At 39.6% G+C, this 21,558-nt stretch overlaps 1 protein-coding gene across 23 annotated transcripts in view; it reads left to right on the top strand.

Annotated features, from left to right (window-relative positions):
• The window catches only part of VRK2 (VRK serine/threonine kinase 2), a 110,244-nt gene that overhangs the window by 42,914 nt on the left and 45,772 nt on the right, over positions 1-21,558 (top strand). For 22 of the 23 annotated variants that reach the window (XR_016230340.1, XR_016230341.1, XR_016230338.1 and 19 more), the window contains 2 exons: positions 235-327; positions 19,244-19,376. Coding sequence is in view for 16 of the 23 variants with exons in the window: in XM_008254375.5 (XP_008252597.1) it covers positions 235-327; positions 19,244-19,376 (226 nt within the window). In the remaining 7 variants the exon portion in view is untranslated. Of the gene's footprint in view, positions 1-234; positions 328-19,243; positions 19,377-20,529; positions 20,554-21,558 lie in introns of those variants that run through there. The other variant, XM_089327637.1, reaches the window with a different exon arrangement.

Raw genomic sequence — 21,558 nt, 5'->3', positions numbered from 1 at the left:
GGTTTCCTTCTGTCAGAGGTTTAATTAAAAACACTCAATATTTGAAGATCATTTCATTCAGCTTTTTTCCAAGGATGAGCTACCAGGAGATACAATATTTTAAAATAAGTGTTATTTGTATAATAAATAACGAATATTTTAAAATCCAGGGATTAAGTATTCAAAATGTTGAAGTTGATCATGAGTTCTAAATAGACAGCAGTGTAACCTTGTATTACCTATTTCTTTTCACAGCTGGATATACTGGAATATATACATGAAAAAGAATATGTTCATGGTGATATAAAAGCAGCAAATCTACTTTTGGGTTACAAAAATCCAGACCGGGTAAATACAGTATATTGAGCTTTTGCTTTCAGTAAGGGTCTTCAAAGTGCCATATGGAGATGTTCAGAAAACAAACTCCTAACACAGAAGAGTTTACAAATGAGGGCTTAACATGATGAATGTTGTAATTTGTCTTACCTTGCTTATCTAATTTAATCCTTGCACTAAACTAATGAGTAATTAGGATAAGGAAGCTGAGAGTCAGAGGGGTTAAATATTATGTTAATGGGCACATAGTAAATAAGTGTCTGAGCAGGAATCAGCATTTCTGATGAAATATAAGAAATCATCAAGATATAGGCGGAGAAATGGATTTATACAGGGGACACAAAAAGCTGTCACAATAGCTCCTATTTTCCTACTACATAGTAAATTAAGTTTTTAACAGAGAAGCAATTCCAGTAGGGCTTTCTGTGGTGACTGGAATATTCTCTGTTTGATTATCCAGAATGGTAGCCATTTATAACATGTGACTGTTAAGTACTTGAGTTGTGCTAGTGTAGTAACAGTTACTGGCAAGTATATACAGCAATAGGAATTCTCATTCATTCATTGCTGATGGCGATCCAAAATGGTATGGCCACTTTGGAGGATAGGATGGCAGTGTATTAAACAAAAGATTCCTAACCATATCATCTAGTAACTGTGCTCCTTTATATTTATCCAAATGAGTTGAAAACTTAACCTCCACACAACAAATCTAAACATGGATGCTTATAATGTTATTCATCCTTGTTAAAATTTAGAAGTAACCAAGGTATCCTTTAGTAGGGGACTGGATAAATAAACTCTGATACACACAGACAATAGAATATTATTCAGTGCTAAAGTGATGAACTATGAAGCCATGAAAAGACGTAGAGGACACTTAAATGTGTACATGAAAGAAGACAGTCTGAAATGCTGTATATTCTATGATTCTGACTATATATGACATTCTAGAAAAAGCATTACTATGTATGCAGTAAAGTGTCAATAGTTTCCTGAAATTAGGGAAGAATGACCAGGTGGAGCACAGAGAATTTTTAGGGCAGTGAAACTGATTTGTCTGATACTACAGTGGTAGATACCTTTTTCAAGACCCTTAGAATATACTCCAAGGTTGAACTTTAAACTGTGGACTTCAGATGATAATGATGTATCATTGTAGGCTCAACCATTGCAACAAATGCACCACTCTGGTTCTCACCAGAGTTGACACTCTGTGTGGCTACATGTGTAAGGACTGAAGGTTTTTGGGAACTCATTATACTTTGTGCTCAGTTTTACCTAAATTGCTCTATGTTTGCCTATATTGAAGCTAAAACTTCTCTAAATAATAAGTCTATTTTTAAAATGTGGCTAAAGTGACCAAGGATCCGAATTTTAAATGTAGCTTAATTTTCATTAAATAACTACATGTACTAGTAGCCACCATATCCGCATAAGTTTGAAGAGTAAAAAATGAAGACTGTATAACAATCAGAAAAAAATATATAGTTGAATATTTATCTGGTCTCTGCATGGACAGAGAAGTTTCTAAAAAAATTAATTGAAGTGGCTGGCACTGTGGTGTCTTGGGTAAGGCTGCCACCTGCAGTGCCAGCATCCCATATGGGTGCCAGTTTGAGTCCTGGCTGCTCCACTTCTGATCCAGCTCTCTGCTGTGGCCTGGGAAAGCAGTAGAAGATGGCCCAAGTCCTTGGGCCCCTGGACCCGCATGGGAGATCTGGAAGAAGCTCCAGGCTCCTGGCTTTGGATTGGCACCATCGCAGCCATTTGGGGAGTCAACCAGTCATGGAAGACCTCTCTCTATCTCTTCCTGCCTCTAACTCTGCCTTTCAAATAAATCTTTTAAAAAACTTGTAAGAGAAGACAGTCTCAGTGCAAATATTGGTATATTTTAAATTTTAAGATGTTTGTATACTTTAAAACTTGAAAAATGAAAGGCAAGTGGGGGAGGCAGGTGCCATGGCGTAGTGGGTAAAGCTGCTGCCTGCAGTGTCTGCATCCCATATGAGTCCCGGCTGCTCCACTTCCAATCCAGCTCTCTGCTGTGGCCTGGGAAAGCAGTGGAAGATGGCCCCAGTCCTTGGGCCCCTGCACCCATGTGGGAGACCTGGAGGAAGCTACTGGTTCCTGGCTTCAGATCAGTGCAGCTCCGGCCATTGCAACCATTTGGGGAGTGAACCAGTAGATGAAAGATGTTTCTCTCTCTCCCTCTCCCTCCCTCCCTCTCCCTCCCTCCTTCTCTCTCCCTCCCTCCCCCCTTCCCCCCTTCCCCCTCTCCCTCCCTCTCCTCCTCTCTTCCCCCCTTCCCCCTCTCCCTCTCCCCCTCCCCCTCTTTCTCCCTCCCTCTCCCCCCTCTTCCCCCCTTCCCCCTCTCCCTCTCCCCCTCTTTCTCCCTCTCTCCCTTTCTGTCCCTCTCCCCCTTCCTCTCCCCCCTCCTCCCTCTCCCCTCCCTCTCCCCCCTCTCCCCCCTCCTCTTCTCTCCTCTCTTCTCTCCCCTCTTCTCTCTCCCTCTCTCTCCCTCCCTCTCCCCCTCTCCCCCTCTCTCCCTATCTCCCTCTCCCCCACTCTCTCCCCTTCTCTCTTCCTCTCCCCTCTCTTTCCCCTCCTCCCCCTCCCTCTCTCTCTCCCTCTCCCCCCTCCCCTCCTTGTCCCTCTTCCCCTCTCTCTCCCCCTCTCTCTCCTCCTCTCCCCCCTCCCCCCTCTCCCCCTCCCCCTCCCTCTTCCTCTCCCTGTCCTCTCTGTAACTCTGACTTTAAAATAAATAAAATAAATATTAAAGGGAAATGAGAAATTTGAAAATGTATTTGACAAATATCTGAGAATATCTAGCAAACACTGAAGAATAAGGAAACCACTGAATATTTTCTTAAAGCAATGATCAAAAATGAATGGAGGGCCGGCGCCGCGGCTCACTAGGCTAATCCTCCGCCTTGTGGCACTGGCACACCGGGTTCTAGTCCCGGTCGGGGCTGTTGCTCCCCGTCTTCGTGGAGGAACGACACAGGACCCTGCGTTGCTCTTTCGTCTGCTCGGCCCTCCCCGGGTTTGCTGCTGGTTCTTCCCGGGTTGGCTACCGACCCTTCCACCTCCGTGGAAGGGCGGTTCCCCCTGGCCACTTTCCCCACTTCCGCAGGGGAGCGGCACACCGCCGGCCGACTCTCTCGGGGGCTGCACAGGTGTTCCTTCAGATAGATGTTCCTGGTGCATGTTGTCTCTCTCCTCCTTTATAGTCCTCTTCCACCAATCCCAACTCGGCTGCCCACACGCCGAGTACGCTGCTCTCCTCCAATCAGGAGCAGGATCAGCTCCTGAAGGTCATCACTCAAGTTGGCAAGAGGCAGCTGCGTAGAAGCTGTTTTCTCCTCTCCCAGCGCCATATTGTGGGAGAGCAGATGCATAGAATAAGTCTTAATTCCAGTAACTTAGTCCAGTCCGGGTTGCTCCCCACAGGGGCACTGGATTCTGTCCCAGTTGCCCCTCTTCCAGGCCAGCTGTCTGCTATGGCCCGGGAGTGCAGTGGAGGATGGCCCAAGTGCTTGGGCCCTGCACCCCGTGGGAGACCAGGAGAAGCACCTGGCTCCTGCCTTCGGATCAGCGCGGTGCGCCGGCTGCAGCGTGGCGGCCATTGGAGGGTGAACCAACAGCAAAGGAAAACCTTTCTCTCTGTCTCTCTCTCTCACTGTCCACTCTGCCTGTCAAAAAAAAAAAAAAAAAAAAAAAAAAAAAAAAAAAAGAACCAAGAAGACAAACAGCTGTCCTACAAGCAAATTAAAAAAAAAATCACTTTTGATAAAAATGAAAATATGTAGAGACCAGAACAGTGAGGCACCATTTTTGTAGGACTTACCAAATTGGAGAAGTCTGAAATGCTGGTCTAATACTACTGAGCTTGATAAGGCTGCAGGAGCTTGTAGAGTACCTTTGTGATTGTAAATTATAGTAGGAGGGTTTGGTGCCGCATGCAGATCTGGTAAGCTGCCACATACATGCCAGTTTAGGTCTTGGCTGCTGCATTTCCCATCCAGCTCCCCACTAATGTACCTAGGAAAACAGTGGAAGCTGCCCCAAATACTTGGACACCTGCACCAACATGGGAGACCTGGATGAAGCTCCTGGCTTCAGATTGGCCCAGCCTGAGCCATTGGGGGCCATTTGGGGTGTAAACCAATGGATAAAAGATTCATTTTCTCTCTCTCTTCCTCTTTTTAACTTCTGCTTTTCGAATAATTTTTTTTTAAGGAAAAAAGTAGGAAACTAACAGAACGGCAATTTGGCAGTTTCATCTGGGGAGTAAACCAGCATATGGAAGATTCTGTGTTTCCCTCTTTCTGGAGCTCTGCCTTTCAAATAAAGAAATAAATCTTTAAAAAAAAGGAAAGAAACCTTATTCTCAGGGGAAAAAATACTTTGCAGATATTTTCTGCACCTACCATATTCTCTTATCAGATGCATTTCTATTTATTTAAGAAAGCGTTTATTTATTGAGAGGTAGAGAGAAATATCTTCCATCTGCTGGTTCACTCCCCAAATTGTGGATATGGCTGGAGCTAGGCCTATCCAAAGCCCAGAGCCAGGAGCTTCCTCTGGGTCTCCTACACAGGTGAAGGGGTCCAAGGATTTGGGCCATCCTCCACTGCTTTCCCAGGCCATGACAGAGAGCTGGATAAGAAGAGGACACGAACTGGTGTCCATATGGGATGCTGGCACCACAGGTGGAGGCCTAGCCTATACCACAGCACCAGCCCCATATTTCTATTTTTATTGGGGTCAAATTTATCAGTGTTTTATTTACTTCATATTAGAATCCTTAAAAAGTCTGGTTTTTTAAGATGAGGTGTATTGATGTATTAGGGTTAGCTGTATAATTTATAAATGGGGAAATGCATCCTTTTAAATAGATGGTTTTGGCACATGCCTGTTAATCTAACAATCACTATCAAGACAGTTCTTTTATCCTCAGAAGTCTCTCTTTTGCAGTCAGTCCCCTTCTTTTACCTCAGCCCTTGGCAATAATTTCTTCCTGTTTACCTATTGGTGGATATTTGGGTTGTTTCCTTTTTTGTCAGTTCTGAACATAATTGTTATCAGGTAAGCATTCAAGTGTAGCTTTTTTGTGTAAGCATATGTTCTCTGGGTAAATAAGGATCGGAAGTGGAGCAGCCAGAACTCAAATCAGCACCCATATGGGATGCTGGCATTGCAGACGGTGGCGTTACCCACTACGCCACAGCACTGGCCCCAATACTACTTATTTTTAAAAAGCTGTCTTTGCTTCAGATATAGTGCATGCTGCTTTTATCATGTACAAACTTATGTACTTGGGATTATTTCTGTATTTTCTATTGAGTCCCATTATTGGAATTTATTCATCAATACTCTGCATAAATACTGGTACAGGAATTTCTGGAGCTTTATATTTTAGTATCCCATTGGGCTAATATCTCCTTGTATTTTTCCTTTTTTCAGTGTTACCTTAGCTGCTCATATTTCTTTAAATTTTTCTTAAAATTTATTTGAAAGAACTACAGAGGGAGAGCTCTTCCACCCGCTGGTTTGCTACTCAGACGACTGCAACAATCAGGGCCGGACTTGGCCAAAGCCAGGAGCTAGGAACTTCATTTGGTTCTCCCATGTGGGTGACAGGAGCTCAAATACTTGGGCCATCTTCCACTGCTTTTCCCAGACTATAGCAGAGAGACATAACAGAGCAGCTAGGACACGAATGGGCGCCCATGTGGGATGCTGGTGTCATAGGTGGTGGGTTTACCTGCTGCCTGCTGTCCCTTTCTCTCTCTCTCTCTCTCTTTTTTTTTTTTTTTTTGGTCTAGCTTTATTTAAAAAAAGTTGTTGGCATTTTTGAAATTTTGTGAGGTTTTAATGTAGGAGAGACCTGATATGTTTATGATATATAAATGTTGATTCAACAAGGAATGCTTTTATATTCACATTTTTGTCTGCAGGAATATTTTAAGGCTTTCCTCCTGCTAGTTTTGCATATTTCTTGTTAAGATTATTTGTAGAGATTATGCACTTTTATTAGTATTACTGATTTTTTAAAGTTATTTAACAGGCATAGTGATGGAGAGGTAGGAGAGGAAGAGGGCAGGGACAGAGACAGAGAGATCTGTTGTATTTTCTGGTTCACTCCCCAGATGGCTGCAACAGCAAGGGCTGGGCCTGGATGAAGCCAAGAAACAGGAACTTTATCCAGGTTTCCCACATAGGTGACAGGAGCTTAACTACTTGGGCATAAGCAGGGAACTGAATCAGAAGCAGAGTAGCTGGGACTAGAACTTGCACTCCAGTATAGGATGCAGGCATCCCAAATGGCTGCTTAATGTGTTGTGCCACAATGCCTGCCCCTACCAGTGTGGTTTTACTCTATAGCTGTATCTTCTGATTACTGTGTGTGTACTTGTATGTGAAAGTTGTTGATTTCTCTATATTAATTTTACATCTTGTTATTGAATTCTTTTGTACTTTATAGTTGTTTTAGTAATGATTTTCTAGGTTTTCTTAGGAAGTCGTATCACATGCAGATAGTTTTCCAATTTGCATATTTCTAGATGATTGCTTACTTAATTGGATTGTCTAGTGCGTACAGTATAATATTTAATAGTATTGAAAGTAGGACCATCATCACCTCTTCTGATCTTCATGAATTGGCTGAAGTATTACCCCACTGAAAGTGATACTTGCTTTAGGACTAAGTTATGTCTGCATATGAGAGAGTTACTCAAAAAATTCAGGAAAAATGTTACATTATCTTTTAGTTTCAGTTTCTCTCAACATTTTTGAAGTTCCCTCAAAGGTGTGAAAATGTTACATGAATGAATATATGTCTCATTATAAAGTCAAATTAAGGAAATAGTTATCACTTCTACGTTCTTGAATTATATATTTATTTAGAATGGGGATTGAATTTTTGGCTTGCTTAGCATCGATGGAAATAATCATATGTTTTTCTCAAATCCATTAATAAAATATAGGTTACTGAGTTTCTAATATTCAACCAGCTCTACTTCCGAAGAATAAATCTCAATTTGTTATAGTTTGTTTACTTACTATGGTATTGAAGTGTGTTCACTAATATTTTATATTGTGCGTTCATGTTGGTGTTCATAAGTGATGTTGGTCTGCAGCTTTGTTTTTTGTGCTGTATCAGATTTTAGTTTCAACATTATACTTCCTTCATAAAAATAATTTAGAGATTTTACTTCATTTTCTGTGTTCCAGAACTATTTCTGTTACATTTGGACCATCTGGTTTTTAATGTGAAGTAATCTGATTCTGCTGCTTTTTTGTGAGGTGGTTCTTTGTAATTCTATATTTTCTCCTGTGGAAATTTGTTGTGTAAGCTCTTTTTCTCTACTTGGGTCAATTTTGATAGCTGTTTTTTTCTAGTTTTTCAAATAAATTTGAAAATTTTTAATTAACTTTAAATTTCTTTTAAATTTCTTCTACTTCAATGATTGTTTCCCTCTAGTTACTATTGATTTTATTTTTCTTTTTTCTGAACAAAGGTGGATTGTAGTCCATTTTGTTAATTTTTCAAGAAAGTTGGACTTTGCCTTATTAATGACACACTGTTTTTCCCTTTTTTTAATAAAAGGACGTATTTATTTATTTGGAAGGCAGATGGCAGAGAGTGAAAGAATTTGCATGTGCTGTTTCGCTCCCACAAATACTTGCAACAGCCAGGGCTGGGCCAGGTGGAAGCCAGGAACCAGCAACTCCACTCAGGTTTCTCACATGAGTGGCAGGGACCCAGGTACTTGGGCCATCATTTGCTGCTTTTCCAGGAACATTAGCAGAAAGCTGGATCAGAGGCAGGAGAATAGCAGGGACTTGAACCAGCAATTGAAACTGGGATATGGGCTTCCCAAGCAATGGCTTAGCTGTCTGTGCCACAGTGACATCCCTGCTTTTCTCTTTCCTCAGTAATTTCAGATTTTGCCTTTCATAAGTATTTTGTTGGGCTGTTTTGTTTTAACCTTTTGCTATTTCTCTGTCTTCAGTTAAGGGATCCAATTCATTTATGTTCATTTTTTAGTTTTTTTTATTTCCATGAATATTTAAGGCTATGAATTTTCCTCTGGTTACTCTGGTATATTGCACAGATTTTGATATGTATTGCTTTTTAATTATGTTTATTTTTAAAGAAAATTTGTATTTTTCCTTCACCAAAAGGTAGTTTAACAGGAGGTTCTAAAATTTTCAAAAGGAAAGGCATATAAAAATTGTTTTTATTAATGCATAAATTTGTTAAACATAATTGTAACAATTCTATTTGGAGTGTACTTGTGCTTTAAATTTTACTAAGCAAATGATCAGTCTACCATGTTTACCTTAGGAAAAACAGTGATCTCTATTTTCATATTGTAACGCTCAATTTATGTTTAAAAGATAACCTTATTTGTTATGTGCTTTACGTCTGTATCTTTGCATAGATTTTGTCCATTTGATTTCTTGTTTACCAAATGTGCTGAAAAATCTTCTATTGTTAGCATGTTTCTATGTATCTCCTTGATTCTCCTGTAGTTTCTTTTTATCAAGATCAAGGCTGTGTTGTTTCATAAGTATTCTTTACTGTATTTGCTGAATTTCCTTATTTTATTTATTTATTTTTTATTTGACAGAGTTATAGACAGTGAGAAAGGCAGAGAGAAAGGTCCTCCCTCCGTTGGTTCACTCCCCTAATGGCCGCCACGGCCTGTGCTGCGCGCTGATCCGAAGTCAGGAGCCAGGTGCTTCCTCCTGGTCTCCCATGTGGCTGCAGGGACCCAAGCACTTGGGCCATCTTCCTCTGCCCTCTCGGGCCACAGCAGAGAACTGGACTGGAAGAGAAGCAACCAGGACTAGTACCCAGCGCTCCAACTAGAACCGGGGGTGCCAGCAATGCAGGTGGAGGATTAGCCTAGTGAGCCATGGAGCCGGCCCCGAATTTCCTTCTTATTTTCATGTATTTTCTACATCTTTAGTTCTGTAAGTTTTGAGGGAGGGAGGAGATATTTATGAATGAAGATATATGTTCTGTTTATTTTATAATCATAAACTTAACCCTCCACTAAGTATAGAATTCAATAAATAGTAAGAAGAAAAAAACACTGTTCCTTAACAGTAAAGGTAAGGGCTATAGATAATCACATCGCAAAATATCAATTTCACTCATACATTACATTTTCTGTACTTTATTAGTTACCAATGATCAGGGAAAACATATATTTGTCTTTTGGGGACTGGCTTATTTCACTAAGTATAATGGCTTCTAGTTGCATCCATTTTATTGCAACAGACAGGATTTCATTTTTTTTTTTCTTTTACAGCAGAGTAGTATTCCATAGTGTCTAACTTGTTACAATGATTGTCTCTGTAATAATATGTTTGGAAGTTGTTTTTTTTTTTTTTTTGTTAAGATTTATTTTATTTATTTGAAAGACGAGTTACAGAGAGAGGTAGAGACAGAGAGAGAGGTCTTCTATCCGCTGGTTCACTCCCCAGATGGCCGCAACAGCTGGAGCTGCGCTGATCTGAAGCCAGGAGCCAGGAGCTTCCTCCAGGTCTCCGACGTGGGTGCAGGAGCCCAAGGACTCGGGCCATCTTCTACTGCTTTCCCAGGCCATAGCAGAGAGCTGGATCAGAAGAGGAGCAGCGGGACTAGAACCAGCGCCCATATGGGATTCCAGCACTTCAGGCCAGGGCTTTAACCCACTGTGCCACAGCGCTGGCCTCTGGAAGTTGTTTTTATGTCCTTTCCATTTAACCTTATTTTACTGTGTTGTAGCTTTTTGTGGTATTCTTTGACTTCCACCTACTACTTAGTCGCTCTCAATAATCTTTCCCTTCTTGTTGTCTCAGTTTTCAGTTGTACTGCTTTACTTTGTTGGACCTTTTACAAAGTAATTCAGAAACTTCATGGAGAAGTGAAATTAAAAAAAAAATTATTTTGGTACAAAACATTTGAAATTCATGCACAATATTTTAACATAATATGCATTTCTCATAAACTTTTAAATCATCATATTGTATGTTTTTATTTATCTCCAGCCTTACTTTTATCTTAGATATAATTATATATGATTATGTGTATATGTATATTACACACTCACCTTTCTGTCCTTTTTCCAAAGTTACTCAGTGATCCTTTAATTGGGTAAAGCTCATCCTCTAGTAGATTATGTGCCGTGGGTACAGCATTCATTCCCTTACATATTTAAAACTTCTTCAGTAGTGTTCAGTAGCTGGATTGGTTTAAGATACATGGTTCACACTTCCTTTTTCTGAGGTTCTTAAAAATGCTACTCTCTTGTTGCCATGCACTGAATGTTGAATCTGCAGTTTCCTATTTCTTCTTTTAAAAAGCCTTATTTTAATAAGAGCTTTAAAAAATTTTTTTTAGACAAAATACTAAAGAAAATGCTTCAATGCTAGTATCATATACTAATAGAGGAAATATTATATCCTTAGTACTGATTTGATTACAAAATTACTTAAATTCAGAATTTAAATTTTGGATGTGGGTGCTTAGCTTGGTGGTTAAGAAGCTTGTGTTGCACCAACAGAGAATTTTTTGTGTTGAGTCCCCAGCTCTGGCTTCTGAGTCCAGCTTCGTGCTTGTGTCGACCGCGGTGGGCAGTGGTGATGGCCAGATGAACTGCGTTCTGACACCCACGTGAGGGGCCTGGATTGAGTCTAGTCTCCTGGTTTAGGCCCAGCCCATCCCTGGCAGTTTTGGACATTTGTGGAATGAAACTAGTAGACAAGAACTTTTCTCTACTTTTCTTTCTCTTTGCTTCTCAAAAAGAAAAAAAAATGTAGAAAAATTACATTAAAAGATGTTTATTAAGTTATGTGAGTAAATATGTTTAAAAGAAAGCTGTATCTTTAGAAAAGACAGTATACATCAATTCCAAGTAACTTTCTGAACGTTTATTAGGCACTAGGCATTACATTATATTCAATTAAATAATTTTTCCAAATTTGTGTTTCCCTGTTAGGTAGGTACGTGGCCATCTGTTGACTACCTAATCAAGTTTTAAATTTCTCTTAGAAACCTCACTGATTCTGGACTGTAGTGTAGATTTGTATAATGATAACTGGAGGGGGCTGGCGCCATGGCACACTAGGTTAATTTTCTGCCTGTGGTGCCGGCAACCCATGTGGGCGCTGGTTCTAGTCCTGGCTGCTCGTCTTCCAATCCAGAGCTCTCTGCTGTGGCCTGGGAAAGCAGTAGAAGATGGCCCAAGTGCTTGGGCCCCTGCACCCATGTGGGTGACCCAAAAGAAGCTCCTGGCTTCAGATCAGCGCATCTCCAGCTGTTGTGGCCATTTGGGGAGTGAACCAACAGAAGGAAGACCTCTCTCTCTGTCTCTCCCTCTCACTGTCCGTAACTCTACCTCTCAAATAATAAATAAATCTTAAAAAAAAAAAAAAGATAACTGGAAAGTTAGGCTTATGAGTGCTGATCTAGTACTTGGAAAACCGAGTAGTGGTTTTGAGTAACACCCATGTGACTCTATCTTCTGGGGCTGCTAGTGAAGGAGGTAGATGCAACTGAGCTGAAGTTATGTCTTTCATGGCAGTAGGGCAGATGCTCTCCTCATGTCTGGAGTTAATGAAATATAAAATATTGCCAGGACTCCAGAGTGGTATTAAATATCTTAGCTTGATACTATAGTATTTCTTAGACGGTACTGCTGACGAGCCTACTTTAGAGTATTTCCCTGTCCATAGATTAAATAACACGGTGCTGTTTAGATTTACAACAAGCAATAATGTGCATGTGGTTGTTTCCTCCTGGTGGGGTTCTGTTGTATGGTTTCTGTTAAGCAATGATACTTTTGAAATTATTCCTGTTTTTTGATTACTTGAACTTTTAATATGTTTTGAGCTTTATATCAATAGGGTTGTTTTGAAAATACACACTTTCAATGACTTTTTCTTAGTCACAGCAGTATAACTATTTGTCATACAAATGTGTTGCTTCTGAGTTGTGATAACTTGATATATATATATCTGCTTTTCATAGATCAGATCTATAAACTTTTGATATTCTTTTAGTATCATTTGTCAAATGAAGATAAAGTCAGCCTTTCAATTTTTATTTCCATCTAATTTTCTGCGGTGTATTAATACTGTTTTACTAAACTCTGACTTGTTAAGATATTTTAAAATTATTTGTCAAATGCAGTGTTAACCTAATGGTGTTTCTGTTTTCATAATTTATTCTTTACATGGGCATGTTAAGACATCTGTTTCAGAATCAGGGTACAGCCATGTTAAAAATATTTTCCAATACTGTGCAAATGATATTTAACTGAACATAGGCAACTAGAACATTATTATTATTATTATTAGACAGCAGTGATGAGTGGAATATACTAAAGAAAACAGCATGGTTATAATCTAGAAATTACCTTGTCCTCCATATTTGAAATTAACCTTTTGTAAAGTTTATTTTCCAGCACTAACAAGACTGAGACAAGTTAAAATCTGTTAAATATATAATTACATACAAATTATGAATATAATTATAAATTATCACTTAGATCACTTTTATATCTATCACTTAGATATAAGTTAATCTTTTAAATTTTATTTTTATTTAAATTATAGACATGAAATTTTAGCTAAATACATAAGTACACACATATATATTTCTCCAAAAAATGGTATTTCACTGTATTACCGCAATGTCATTTCCACTGTACAGTTTTAGCTCATCTGCTTTCTTTCTTCCTTACTGTAAAATTCATCAGACGATAGGAACACAGATAATTCAGATAATTCTTATTCTCGTATTCCATTTAAACCTTAGCTCTCGTTTCCTCTTTTCTTTTTTTTTTTTTATGACTTAATGGACTTCTCAGTGCCACAGTTTCCTTTCCTGTAAGTCCAGCAGTCTGGATCATGTAATCTCATTGGTCCCTTCTCTCATAGCCTCAGGCTTACTGGACAGATGATTGTTGGCTACACATCTGCTTTTGAATCTACTCTAACAGAGCCATGCGAATGTGATTTTATTCACTAATGCAGTTCCAGCAGCTGGCATACTGATGGCCTATAATATGGATTAATGCATAAATGAATTTATTAATTAGTAGCTCAGCTCTCTGTAGGAGCAGGTAAAGCCAAGCAAGTAGAGCTGGGTGTAGTAAAGGTAGGTATGTTAATGAAGTTATTTGTGCATTCCTTAAATTTCTTTGAAGTTGTGTGAAGAGACAGGTACTATTTAATACAGCCGTTATGAGTGTTTTCTTACACATAGAACTCTTCCAGTGTATTCACAAAGAGAAACTGAAAAGAGAGACTGCCATTGGTTGAATTTTGTCCCTTCAAAACCTGCTGAAGTCCCCAGCCCCAACATCTGTGATTGTAACCTTATTTCAGAACAGGTTAAGATGAAGTCTTTATGGAGAGCCTGAATCCAATATGATTGGTGTCCTTATCAAAAGAAGAAATTTGACCCAGAGACAGACATGCATAGAGGGAAGACAATGTAAAACAACAGGAAAAATACCATGTGGAAGTCAACGAGTGCCTGACGCTACCATAATGTAGGAGAGAGAGAAATGGAACACATTGGCCTTGACTTGAGATATCTAGCTTTCATAACTGGCAGACATGAAATTTCTGTTGTTCAGGCCATCTACGTCATTTTAGCAACCCTGCAAAACTAATACAGGGACTTAGACGTACATCTTTGGGTGAAGGTTGAGATCATGTATTTTTCCAAATACTTTTTGTAGAAATCTCGGGATAATGTTCTGTTCCTGAATGCTGGTGTATGTTAACCACGTTATTAGCTTTTGGTAGAAGGGAAAGGGAAGAGGAACGGGGAGAAATGGGAACAGAGGGCAGAAAGCTTCTACTTACGCTTTGCCCTTGGCCACTGCAGGTCAGGTCAAGTCAGTCAGTGTTGCTACAGTGATTTGTTCTCATACATAGGCCTCCAAGCCATTAATTGTTCAACATGGATGATGGAATCCACTTCATTATATAGCCTGCTTGTTTATTCTGAAGTTGTGTCCCTGTACAGGCTCAGAGAGAAGATAAACAAAAAAGAGTGTTTACCTTCTAACTACAGGCAAAAGGTTCGATAGAAGTTTGGGACTATTTTTTTTTCTTTTTCTTTTTTTTTTTTTTTTTGACAGGCAGAGTTAGAGAGAAAGGACTTCCTTTTCTGTTTCACCCACTAAGTGGCCACTACCACCAGCACGTTGCGGCCAGCGCACTGCACCGATCCGAAGCCATAAGCCAGGTGCTTCCTCCTGGTCTCCCATGCGGGTGCAGGGCCCAAGCACTTGGGCCATCCTCCATTGCACTCCCAGGCCACAGCAGAGAGCTGGACTGTAAGAGGAGCAACCGGGACAGAATCAGGCGCCCCAACCGGGACTAGAACCTGGGGTGCCGGCGCCGCAGGCGGAGGATTAGCCAAGTGAGCCGCAGCGCTGGCCAACTATTTTCTGAAGTCATATTTTGCATAGAGCATCTTTAAGGATATGAGCTCTGAATGAAAATCAGTGGGTTTAATTATGGCTTTGCCTCTTCTTAACTCTGTTCCTAGCCAAGTTATTTTACCTCTTTGTGCATCTGTTTTACCATCTAAAAATAAGGACAGTTGTGCCTCCTTAAAAGCAGTATTGTAAGAATCAAATGATTTCAATATGTAAAAGTCTTAGACCAATATCCAGCATAAGTAAGCATTAATAACTAGAAAATAATATTTTCATGGTTCTTAGAACAAATGAATGTGTTATTTTGCTTCACAAGAATGCTTTAGTAAAATCAGACATATATTCTAGTTGGATGTTTCATTGGACTTTATTAAGTGTGTTTCTCTCCAGGTGCATAGTTTGATGGCAGACATCTCTAAAGATTTAATTTCTATCATGGGGGGAAAGTTTTCACATTTTACTAATGTATAAACTCTGTAAAAATAGGGTAGTCCATTTAAAAAACTACCCCAAGCTATATAGTTTGCAAGAAACTTAAGGCTTTTGAAAAATTAATATTGGAATATTTATTGTCAGTACATGATTATTGAGTGACTATTAAGTCCCATTGGTTATACTTCTTTATTTCTGAAAACTGAATGATTATATAACCAAAGGACTGTTACTGTCTAAAACTTTGGGACATCCTGATTCACACAGGGTTATATGCAGGGTTTTTTTCTCAGTTAGAATCAGAAAATGGCATTTCTGAATATGTAATTACTCAGCAAACTGTTTAAATTGGATGGATTAAGAAGAACCCTCTGTAGGGGCTGTTAAAAACCATGGAACCTGAAGAAGGGGTTACGTGTAAGGATAGCACTGTTGCTGGTAACCTTAAGTACCGTATTTGAAATTAATAGAATTTTTAGTTAGTATAGATAAGAGAATATTTCCAATGCTAGGTGACTGTTTTTGATGTAGACCATTTTATAATACAGCAATGACCATCGAACTGCATCTGCAAATATTTTGTCAGTGTCTGCTATTTATAGATAGGGCAACCTCTGACAGTGCTTACCAATATATTGAAAAGTCTCTTTAAAAAATTATTTAATTGGAATTCAGAGGTACAGAGACAAAGGGAGATCTTCCATCTGCTGGTTCACTACCAAGATGGCTACAGTGGCCAAGGCTGAACCCAGCAGGAGCTAGGAGCTTCACCTGCTTCTCCCATGTGGGTAGCAGGGACCCAGACACTTGGACAATCCTCCACTGCTTTTCCCAGGCCATTAGCAAGGAGCTGGATTGGAAGCGGAGCAGCTGGGACACAAACTGGTGCCCATATAGGATTCCTGCATTGCAGCAATTTTACTTGCTATGGGGCAGCTCAGGCCCCATGGAAGTTAGTTTTTCAAAGAGCATCTAATCTTATTCATCCTGTTTTCCTATCCTCAGAAGATTTTTTTTTTTTTTTTTTTGGACAGGCAGAGTGGACAGTGAGAGAGAGAGACAGAGAGAAAGGTCTTCCTTTGCCGTTGGTTCACCCTCCAATGGCCGCCGCGGCCGGCACGCTGTAGCTGGCGCACCGCGCTGATCCGATGGCAGGAGCCAGGTACTTATCCTGGTCTCTCATGGGGTGCAGGGCCCAAGCACTTGGGCCATCCTCCACTGCACTCCCTGGCCACAGCAGAGGGCTGGCCTGGAAGAGGGGCAACCGGGACAGAATCCGGCGCCCCGACCGGGACTAGAACCCGGTGTGCCGGCGCCGCAAGGCGGAGGATTAGCCTAGTGAGCTGCGGCGCCGGCCCCTATCCTCAGAAGATTTTAATATAAGTTGTTGGGGTCATGAAGGTTAAATCATTTGACAACTGGTTGGCTGGGTAACACCTAGTGTTGTTGCTTTAGAGATCTTTGAGTGCGTAGTGCATGCTCCCCAAGGCTACAAGCATACATGTCTTAAATAGCTCTGAAATACTCCTGGATTAAAATGATCAGGAAATGGTTAATGTGTGATCTTTCTCACTGCATGGTTAGCCTCTTTGTTACGTGTAAACCATGCACTGCCATCAAAGTTTGAGTAACCTAGCACAATCATGAGGCTTGTGGCTCAGTGATGACCAAGACAGCCTAAATGTTCCCCTTGACAAACAGTTGATGGGTTTCTTCCTGACTACTGTGCAGTCCCCGACTGCTTTTTCCTGGTGCATGTGCTTAAGAAAACTTGAAATTGCACGCTCGTTGTTTGCCCGTCTTGAGGTGTGCATATTTTCCAAGCCTCTTGCCACTGTTAGAGCACAGGCATGTCTGTCCCAGTAACCTGGGAGTCATAATTTAAGGGATGAGTCTCCAGGAGGCAGGCCCCTGAACACCATTAGAAAACATACAGGGCAAAGCACATTGGCCAGCCTACCCACCGTATCCTCTAGTACTTTTTCAATGGCTCACTGCAGCGCATGAAGCCTTTCCTACCTTTTGTTTCTGTGGATTGAGTTCCACCTCTCTCCCCTGTGACAGTAGTCATGAATATAATCTTTCCTCTCAGGTTAACTTGTCCGGTGAAATTTCTCTTTGACAATGATTGTGAAGGTTCTAGAGTTAGAACTACCGTAGAATCCTGACTTCATTTTACACACACGGCATACAATCTCACTAAGCTGCAGTTTCCATACAAATAAGAAATCTTAGCTGGAGGATTTCTGTGAGGACACGAGTCAGTGAACATAAAGCACTTAGCACACTGCCTTGTGCATAGTGGACACTCCATAAAGTTTAGGTCTTATTTTTTGTGCTGAAGACTGCAAAAAAATTGATTTTTATTAAATAATAAACTGTCCTTATATATTAAAGTATAATTCTATTTATACAGTCATTAATATGTACTTTTTTGGAATATCCACTTTGCAAAATTAAGTCTATTTTTTTTTCAAGATTTTATTTATTTAGTTGAGAGGTAGAGTTATAGATAGAGACTGAGAGAACGGTCCTCCATCTGCTGGTTACTGCCCAAGTGGCTGCCACAGCAAGAGCTGGACTGATCTGAAACCAGGAGCCAGGAGGTTTTTCAGGATCTCCTGCAGGGGTTGCAAAAGTCCAAGGACTTGGGCCATCTTCTGCTTTCCCAGGCCATGCAGAGAGCTGAATCCAAAGAGGTGCAGCCAGACACAAACCAGTACTCAGAGGGGATGCAGGTGCCACAGCGGAGGCTTAGCCTACTACATCACAGTGCCAGCCCTAGTCTCTTCTTAAAATTGCTGAAGACAGTCATTGACCAAAAACTGTGAAAACAAGCATCTAGTTACACATCTGATTCTGAAGTGTCCAGTTATTTGGGACGGAGTGATTAGATACTTCTGAGACTACATGCAGCACAGCATCTCTGGGAGAGAGACTCAGCAACACATGTTTCCAAATGGTCTAGCAGTTATGTTCTCCAACAGATGAAGAAAATTCTGTGTTGTTTATATTGTGAAGTTCAAAATACTTCCTACTTAGGCTATCCTGAACCAAAAACTTAAACTGAAATTCAAATACTGTTTTCTTTTAATAGATATTTTAAAATTCCAATTCTGTTGCAATATTGTATTGTCTTGTAGTTAAATTTTGAAACATTGCCCAAATCCCTAAATTTTAAAGAAATAAACATAAAACAATAAACTTTGAAAGTTTTAAGCAGCTTTCTTTGGCTGGGGTGGGGAACATGGTAACATTTAGTTGGAACCACAGTGCTTTTTTCTTTTTCCATGTCACAGTGCATGTGTGGTCAACACAGTCACACTGTCAGGGTGTGCCGCACTGAACTCCTCCTCCCTGTGCTCTCTCCCTCAATATACTCTGAGAAAAATTTGCCTGGATTGCTGTCTGACTTTTAACATCTATATTTCTGTTCGGAGACTCTGCTTGTGATTCTGACTGACTTACAAAGGTAACAGTGATAATATGGATTGGCCTAAAAGGCTGGAAGTCCTGCATTGACATTCCACTCCTAAATCCAGACAACATGATGTGTTTTTTTGTGTTTTCTGGGTAGATTTTTGTTATTGAGTCATTACCTCTTACAGTTGATTCACTATTTTTATTCTTCCTATTACTGGAGACTCTTAAAACATTAAATTTTCATTTTTAGAATGTTTGTTCCCATCTCCCTTCCTTGCTTGAAAGAGTTTTCATGTTTCAGCGAGGGGGTTACAAAAAAAAGCAGAGCCTCCTAAGCATAAAAAGACTGATGTTTCGATGCCCACCTCAAGGCAAGGGAATTTAAGCACAAAATAAAAAACTGAAAATAAAATTTGCCTGTGATGAAGTAAAGATTTAAGTTGGAAAGTTAGTTGTTACAGCCCTCCAGTTGTGTGTATTTTATCCAAAGGTACCATTTGATTTAATAAAATGTAGATGTGTTCTGTAAACTGTCAGTTTCTTAAGACTTAATTATAAAGGTTTTGTCTTCAGTGGACGAAAGCATTACTCTTTTGTCTCTGTGTGTCTTCCAGGTTTATCTTGCAGATTATGGACTTTGCTACAGATATTGTCCCAACGGGAACCACAAACAGTATCAGGAAAATCCTAGAAAGGGCCACAATGGGACATTAGAGTTCACCAGCTTGGATGCTCATAAGGGAGTAGGTGGGTTTCTTTTTGTTGTTTTTTATTTTGGAAGAATGATTATGGTCAGTAGCAACAAGCCTGTGTGAAATGATCTTTCAGTCATCAGTTTGAAGAGTGAGAGCACTGATGATATTTTAATGAAAAGTGGTGAATTCCTGTAAAGCCTATGAGTATTTCCAACAACAGTGGACAGAGATACAAACTTTGACAAGTGAGGAAGGAGAAAAAGGTGTTAGGCAAGCAAAACTTGATGTTCAGTTTGACCAAAAAATAACTGATTTGAATAGGTTAAACTTGGAGGTCAGTGCTGAATTTTGATACTGTAGTGAATGTCACAGAGTTGGTAAAGGTGCACCTGTAAACAATTTCTGTTGTTCATTTTGCCCTTTTTGAAGCTCTAGAAGATACAGTTGCAACAGTAAAGATATCTTTTCTGAAACTATAAAGTGTTAACTTGTGGAAATCTCTCCTAGTCCCCTTTCATATATCTTACTTATTTAAACTCACTTTGATGGTATTGGAAACACATTTGCAGGTAAATTACATACATAGTCCTTTTATTGGATATTGATTGTACTGCCTTGCATTCCAAGGCAGACTTAATTCAACAATTCCCTAATTAGTTAAAGTCATAACCTATGTCTTGTATTCATTTACCATTAATTAAACCTTAGCTGTTTATTACACTGCAGTCCAAATCCAATAGCTGACCCAGAAAGCCATGGAAAAGGAAGTAGGAGGTCAATATTGAAAATATATGGTGCAGAGTCCCACTGATGGTTGCTTTGTTCACAATCAATATAGTCAATGCAACTGTACTTTCTTAGTTGCTCTGTCAGCAAGACAAAAAGTCAATTCTAATGTTATGCTAGTGAAAAAAATGGTGATTATTGAAAAACTTTGGCTTTCAAAATTATATTCTTTCTAAACTTTGTTTATAAAAGTATTTTCATATGTGCTAAATCAAACAATTTTTAAGCAGCTTTAGAAGGACAGTGTTTTCACTAAAAGACAATTAGACTTTGCACTTGTTAATGGTCGTTGAGCTGTTACCCTGAACTGATAGTTTCTAACGAGCTTTGGTTGGCGCAAACAACTGTATATTATTGTGTTTTCTATTAAAAGGACCATTGACCATGTAATATGGAAGGTCTTGATCATTTTCCAGAGCAATTAAAACCCAAACTAGTTTAAGGTAGGCCAATGAGAAAATAAAACAGGTGGGTCGATCATATACCTTTTTTCCTTTCAAGAAGAATCGTAGGTTACATTTTCTGAAATCAAAATTGGCTTTCTATTCCTGATCAGAATAAAATCGCTACTTTTTAAAAGTATAATTTAAGTAGAAAATTATAAAATTAATGGTAATTCAGAAATTTATTAATATTTTACAACCTACCTTTTAAATAAATCAATGAGTATTTGCACATAAGATTGGATGTGGTATTAATTGAGAAATACAAAAATGAAAAGGTTATTGATACAGGGTTTTTTTTTTCAGTTTAAATTCTTTCAGTAAATTTTATCTTTGTCAGATTTCTTATTTATTATCTAGTAGAATTTTAAGAAACCCTAAACTACAGTTTTAATAATGGGAAAACTAGAAATTCATTGTGTAGATTGTTTTTTTTTTTTTTTTTATTTGACAGATAGAGTTGTAGACAGAGAGAGAAAAGTCTTCCTTCCATTGGTTCACTCCCTAAATGGCCGCCATGGCTGGCGCTGCACCGATCTGAAGCTAAGAGCCAGGTGCTCCCTCCCGGTCTTCCATTTGGGTGCAGGGCCCAAACACTTGGGCCATCCTCCACTACCTTCCCACAGCAGAGAGCTAGACTGGAAGAGGAGCAACTGGGACTAGAACTGGTGCCCATATGGGATGCCGGCACCACAGGCGGAGGATTAACCAAGTGAGCCATGGCACCGGCCCTCATTATGTAGATTCTTAAACCGCACTCTAGTTATGTTAATGATACTTATAGCTGGGCCAGTTATTTCAACAGACAGCTGTACTACTGATATATCAAATATTAAGTATTAAAATAACTAAGAAACTTTTGTGATTACAGAAGGGGAAGTAGAGATATTACACGTTGGTCTGGTCAATGTTTGAATTATGGTAATTCTGAAAGTCTTCAGTTAATTCTATAGTTTCAGATAGTGTTTTCATTGTGCTATCTTTATTAAACATTTGAACAAATTT

The sequence above is a fragment of the Oryctolagus cuniculus genome, chromosome 2 (assembly GCF_051225735.1).
Source record: "Oryctolagus cuniculus isolate XC-2025 breed Fujian yellow rabbit chromosome 2, ASM5122573v1, whole genome shotgun sequence".
Lineage (NCBI taxonomy): Eukaryota > Metazoa > Chordata > Mammalia > Lagomorpha > Leporidae > Oryctolagus > Oryctolagus cuniculus.
The sequence above is the reverse complement of the archived record's forward strand: the minus strand, read 5'-3'. Positions and strand labels throughout refer to the sequence as shown.